The following is a 6466-nucleotide window of genomic DNA, read 5'->3' as shown; positions in this document are numbered from 1 at the left end:
TCTTGAGTGGAGCTTTCCACTGTAAAACTTTACGTCCTTTCTCCCTATTGCTATCAACAACAGCACTGTCCGTTTCCTTTGCAAATAGAATTGAATTGTACATGGAATTGAATGATTTTTTAAAAATTGGTCATTTCCCTGTTTTGTGAAACAAATTCCTATTTAAACCAGTGCTAAATTTGAGGCTTTCTATGTCTGGTTGAGTTAATTGTACTAACCACTTAATATGACTTAATTCCAAAGAAAGGAAGGATGAGAAGAAGCCATTTCATACCAGAAAATCTTTTAAAATTGAAAATCATTACATAGATAACATATTCAGGGCCTGATCTTGTCTCGGTGAAAGTGTAACCTGAGTGAGGACCTCTGGATCTGGACCCTCTGTATGCCTATCATTTTCCCTGTTATTGTTGCTTTCTTCTTTACAATATAAATAATGTCATTAAGTAGTATCAGCAGCCTACAGTTATATCTAAATGTATATTTAGCAACAGAATTTCATTCATTCATTAAAACTAAACTATTTCTGTCATATAAGATATTATAGAGTAGATATGCAAGAATCTTTAATAGCCAATAGCTCATTATATCTAGTTAATTTAATACTTTAACCCTGAAATTATTGCTGCAGAAATTAGTTTAGGATCATACAAATGAATATATTCTCCTATAGATGTAATATGCAGTTTCAGAGAATTACAAACTAGACAGGAACTCCTAAGTGTTTCAGATGTTAAGGTTCACTGGAGTACTTTTGAAATCTTTTCATAGAGAGATCAAATCTTAACAAATATATAACACCATCAATTTTACATTTACTATCATTAAACATTATAAATATTTTTACAATTGCTAACTCCAACACTTGATTAAAAGCTGTCTGGCAACCAATATCTGTATTTATAATTAAGGTTGTCCCAGAACTTCTATTACAATACCCACTTCGCAGGTCTATTTGAGCCTGAAATTTGACATGTAATATTCAACCTAAAAACAAATTTTGACCAATTTGTTAAAGAACCTTTGACTATTTTATTGATAATTAATGGAGGTTTATGTTTATATCCAGTAGAGAATTGTTAATATATTAGTCCCTATTTTTAAAAGTGAAATTTAGCAAGTGATTAGTCAAAGATCCTGATGGGTTTGATTTTTTTTATAATGACTTTAATTTTTTTATTAGCAAACTGCCTAATGTAAAATACAGTAACTATGGTACTTTTAAAAGACATTTGGCAACAGTATACAGTGCCTAAATACATACATACATGACTGATAATGTCTCAACTGGAGCTGTATTAGTTTATTGGTAAATACCAGTTTTCAAATGTATAACTGTGTGTAAAAAAATCCCTTGATCTTGACTTACTCAAGTTACTTGACAGTCATTTTGGCCTCTTGGATAGAAGAGGGAGCATTGTATATACCCTACCCCTAAAATAGTGCAATGGTTAAACAAAAAGAAAATTAAAATATCAAAAGTATTTTTAATCGTGCTGTGACATAGCCCAACAAAAGGCAGGAAATGGCTAGTTAAAGCTGACCACAATATCATGCTGTCATGCATTTCTTTTCATATAAGAAGGGTGTATTAACTGTGACTATTCCCACCTTTACTCGGATTCAGAATATAGTTTGTACCATCGGCTCTGTGAAGTTTTAATTATTTTTTCATCTTTTGTTCCCCCTTTATGCCTATGGCTTGGCTTTACCAGAACTAGTGAACGCAGCATCAGCCCAAAGGACCCCATGTTTTAGATCATTTACAAAGTTCTCAATTGGTATTCCTAAATCAATGTGAATTCATACTCTGTTGTTAAAGTTTAATGTTAAACATTGCTAAACTTTGGACTAACATCCGTATTATAGGTAAAGTGCACTCAGCGGAAGTTAGTCTTTCTTCTATTACTGTAGAATACCACGGAATACTACGAAAACTTTGTCTTGTTTTGGCAAAGATATCTGGGAGCATGAAATGTGGGGAACAGATTGTGGCTTAAGCTATTGCAACAGTTGGGTGTTTACCAAATAAAAGTGGCCGATGCATTTGTTCAGACTAAATAAACGATAAAATAGTTTTTCAAACTGCGGCGTTTTGTAAAGCCTTCAGAAGGAAGAAAAGATCAAATGAAACCGACTCAGTGGGATCTTCCCAATGTGACCCCAGTGTTAATGTATTTATTTTCACGCTGCAGTTGCAGGTCGCTTTACAGAAACATCTCATGCTGGAGCCCCCGCGTGGAGCCAAGGACAAGAAAAACACTTTTATTCAAACAAAGCTATTAAATAACCTGTACACAAAAGTTCAGTCTCTTCCCCTGAAAGAAATGAGGACCCAAGAGCCAGGTCCCCAGACTAACGCTGCTGCTCCTATTTACTGTCTTAGAGCAGACCATTGTAAGTAACCCCGTTTCCAACGTTGGGGAGTGACCCTGTGGCCCAGCCTGCGTCCAGAGCTCCCCCTGGAAGGGAGCGGGACAGCCAGCTGGAAACAGCTGGCACTTCACTCCCACTGAGAAGCAGCCAGAAAGATCCTGATGCCAGTAGCAAGGCGTAAAGGAGTCACGTATTTCCCGCATCTTTGCCCTGGAGCCAGAGAAGGGGACTTGTCCAAGGGCTTCTTCCGGACAATGGGACGTATATAGGGCAGTGCCGCCGGGGGGCCCTGTAAGCCTCCAGGGCAGGGCTCCAGTTCCCAGAGCCGCACCGGGGTGCAGACCTTAGGCCATCCCGGGCCGGGAGCAGGTCCTCGGTCGCCCTCACAGGGCTAGAGCACCTCCTGGGAGAAGACAGCAAACTCAGAGCTCTCCCCGAACAGGGCTCCAGGGCCAAGGATGCAGGCGCGGCTCCCGCCCCTCCCAGGGCTGCGCGGCCCGCATCGCAGGTCCTCCAGTCTCCCGGGACAGGGCTCCGGGAGCGGGGGCCCCTCAGGCAGGGCGGTAGGTCCCCGATCTCTCCGGCCGGGCGGCGGGCCCGGGTCACAGGCCCCGCGTGTCCTCCCGCTTCACGCCGTCGCCCGCGGCTTTGAGCTTCTTGTTCTGGTGGGTCTTCACGTGCTTGGCCAGGTGGTCGCTGCGCATGAAGCGCTTGCCGCACTCGGGGCAGGCGAAGCGCTTCTCGCCCGTGTGAGTCCGCAGGTGCCGCTGCAGCTCGTCCGAGCGCGTGAAGCTCTTGCCGCAGAAGAGCCAGTTGCAGACGAAGGGCCGCTCGCCCGTGTGCCAGCGCAGATGCGCCTTCAGGTGCGAGGTCTTGCCGTAGACCTTGCCGCAGCCCGGGATGTGGCAGATGTGCTGCTTCTTCCGGCCCGGCTCCGCCTCCGGGGCGCTTCCCGCCGCCGCCTGGCAGTTGGGGCAGCGGCAGCGGCGGCAGCGCCGGGCCGTGGCCGCCAGGGGTGACTTGGTCTGCAGCAGGGCGGCGATCTGCGTCTGGTACTGGGCCAGGTCCGAGGGGCCCAGCACCAGGCTCCTCGGCAGGGCGGCGGCAGGGAAGCGGTGGCTGCAGCCGCCAGGCGCCCCCGCCTGCTGGAGGCTCCACCAGGGGATGTCCTCGGGGGCCGGGTTGGGGGAGAGCTGCCTGCAGGGCTGCGGCGGGGGCAGCAGGTTGGAGTAGCCGGGAGGCAGGGCGGCCTGGGCGGCGTAGGGGACGTAGGCCGGGGGGCAGCTGGAGGGTAAGGCGGCCATGGAGGAAGGGAGCATCTTGACTGGGGAGAACTCATAGGGGTAGGAAGGGTCAGCCGGGGGGGTGAGGGGCAGCTCGTGAGCGCCCCCGAAGGAAGGCTGCAGGTGGCTCTTCTGGGGGGTGAGCCCCAGGCTGGGATGCGGAGGGGGGAGCCCCCCGGGGGAATGGGCTGGCATCTCGCTACTCCACGGGTGGAAGATCCTGGATGGGGATCCCAGAGCTGGGTCGTAGGAGACCTGCAGGAAATCCGAAGGGGCGGTGCCCGGCTGTCCGATCCGGCTACAGGTGGCGGCCAAGAGCGCCAGGGGCGAGTGCTTCGCCAAGTCTGGAGAGGCGCTGGGGGTACGATCCTGCATGTGGGGGAGGGAGGAGAAAGACCAGGTCACTAACCGCTCCCAGAGCATTTGCTGCCGCTGCCTACCCCGCGATCATCTCCCCTTTCCACCCACCGCTGACGCTGAAGCTCAAGGAACAGGAAAGTTTCTGTGTGTTCTCCAGGGAACCGGAGAGCTCTGATCGCTCATCACATGGGCAGAAACTTTCCCCAAACAATACTGAGCTGTCTGTAAAAAGAAGCCTGAGTCAGCAGCAAGGCAGGCCACAACAAGCGTCTCTCCCGCTCTCTAAACACACGCCCGCTCTGTGCTGTGTGATCTTCCAAGTAACTCTAGGTCCCGCATGCAAAAGTGAATGTCCACCACTCAACCCCCCGACACTGCTCCGTAGCCCGGGGGTGATTGTTTACAGCGCCCGTTGCAAGCGAATGGTTTGAGCCCCCAAGATCTTCTTCATTTAGTGGCCAGCCGGACTCTAAACGGAGCGGGGAGTTATTAATCCGAAGAGATTTCTTTAGCTTACTTGAGACCTGTCCTTTCAACTGGAGCAAGCCTCTTACGGGTAGGGGCTGACACTGCCTTCGCGATCCCCACATCAAAGTAGCCTGGCTGCTCCCTGCTTTAACGTTACTTGGAGCGCTGTCTCCCCCCTAACTTCAAACTTATGTTCGTCTTTGTCAGAGTGTGAGACACACGGCGATCCTCCGCCTCCCCTCCCCAGCTGGGCTCTCTCTGGGAGGCGCCGGTACTGACCTGGAGGAAAGCCTGCAGGGAGTCGTTCCGGAGGACGGCCACTGCGGCCATGGTTACTGCTCCCGGAGCGAGGGGAGGACACCGGAGCAGTGCCGAGGCATGGAGACGCCAAGGGGAAGACGAGGAGCTGCCCAGCTTCCTTCTCTCTCCTTCCCTCTGATCTCTTTGCTCTGCGTCCGGCCCACCCCCCCGCGCGCTGCGAGATCTGCGCGGACTGTCTGACTGCACCAGGATCACCTCCAAGAATTTGATAAGGACTTTGCCGGGCCGCCAGCCAGTCAGAGGGAAGATTTATGGCTTTGAAGTTTGCCGCTACCCAATCATCAAAGAATAGCGGCTCTTTCAGAAGCGAAAGCAAATCCTTTGAATCCACAAAGCTCCTATGGTGTGTTTGTTGGTCTGGATAAAAGAACTGATTATTAGGGGGGATGGGAAAGGAGGAGATAAAGGCGGGACAATTAATGAAGTAATCACTATGTGGGAAATGTATATACACAAATAATTGGATTTTCTTGATCAAAGGGCCCCTTACCGCCTGGGGAGACCCACGCATTGGATGCTCAAGACACTGGATCCCCCCACCCTTGCTGTTTTTTTTTCTTTTTTTTTGCAATTAAGGATTTGTAGCAGAGCCCTAAAGTGACAATGTGTCTTTGTTATCCCCAGAGAAATCTGCCTACGGATTCCGCTGTTAGAGTTTGATGACTCAAAGTAACAATACAAACACAGCAAGTTCACCTGAGCGGGGTTGGTAGATCGCAGCTGGAAAACTTCCCTACAGTTTTTTTCTCTCTCTCCTGAAGCTGAGAAAAGCGAACTCCATAAACGCACACTTTTTTTCGCTCTGCTCTTCCTGAAACCAGCACCAATCTGTGCTCCCTGTGTTTTCTGTAATTACTGTGGCGCTGGGCTCAAGCCAGAGGTCGATGTAGTAGAGTTAAAATGGGTTCTTTGGTCACGTGCAATCGGTATTAAAACTTAAAGCCTGCGAAAATAACAGAGAAAGTGTCATTTTCCTGGGGGTAGGAGGGTGATATAAAGGTGTGTAAAAGACGTGACTTTTTTAAACGTGAAGGTGAGCGTCTCTCTTGGTAGCGCTTTGTGTGTGTTTGTGTGTAAAATGCCTCCCAGTCTGGCTGGCTCCGTTAAACTGTTGGACCTATAGTACGGGTGGCAACACTGGGAAACTGGAAACTATTACTCAGATCTCCGCTTAAGCCGCTTGTTGACCTCCTGCAGTTGGCCGCAGCGTCACTGAATCTGTTCCTCCCAGCTCTGGGGCTCCGTCTGTGTTTTAAAATCGAACTGGCTTTGGCCCACGTGGACGAGAAAACTTTCCGTAGCAAACACGCCAGTGGTTTCTGAGCCTCTCCCGGCCCGGCGTTCGGATCTCAGCGGCACCCCACCGCCTCTCCCAGCTGCGCGCTTGCTGCAGGGAGAGCGCGAGGTGAAGCCGAGCGCCGCGCGCTCTCCGTTCGGTGTATGCGAGAGTCACGCTCGCGCTCCTTCTCCTCCGGCTCTGCCCCGTGCTTTGGCACTACGGTGCAATCCCTTCGCCGCCTGCAGAAGTAGCCCGGCTGATGCGATCTCATCCCCGGGATACACAGCGGCCGATCCGGACATGTGACAGACAAAGACATTCATGAATATCTTGGCCAAACTTTAGAGCAGATAGTGCCCTGCCCCTCCTTTCGCTCACA

At 50.0% G+C, this 6466-nt stretch overlaps 1 protein-coding gene across 1 annotated transcript; it reads right to left on the bottom strand.

Annotated features, from left to right (window-relative positions):
- Nucleotides 1-2249: 2249 nt before the first annotated feature.
- Nucleotides 2250-5022, bottom strand: SP5 (Sp5 transcription factor). The gene is made up of 2 exons (XM_034786384.1): nt 4767-5022; nt 2250-4028 (listed from the first exon to the last, which is right to left on the bottom strand). Exons 1-2 carry the CDS (start codon nt 4815-4817, stop codon nt 2979-2981), a joined length of 1101 nt encoding a protein of 366 aa, XP_034642275.1. The 5' UTR covers nt 4818-5022; the 3' UTR covers nt 2250-2978.
- Nucleotides 5023-6466: the final 1444 nt, after the last annotated feature.

Source organism: Trachemys scripta, chromosome 11, assembly GCF_013100865.1.
Source record: "Trachemys scripta elegans isolate TJP31775 chromosome 11, CAS_Tse_1.0, whole genome shotgun sequence".
In the NCBI taxonomy this organism is placed as follows: domain Eukaryota; kingdom Metazoa; phylum Chordata; order Testudines; family Emydidae; genus Trachemys; species Trachemys scripta.
This window is presented reverse-complemented; position numbering and strand designations above follow the sequence as displayed.

Bases quoted from the DNA above. Each gene is read 5' to 3' on its own strand.
- SP5 (XM_034786384.1), bottom strand. From the start codon at position 4,817: ATGGCCGCAGTGGCCGTCCTCCGGAACGACTCCCTGCAGGCTTTCCTC. The intron at 4,029-4,766 runs GTCAGTACCGGC...CCCCACATGCAG, and splicing joins CCCTGCAGGCTTTCCTCCAG to GATCGTACCCCCAGCGCCTC.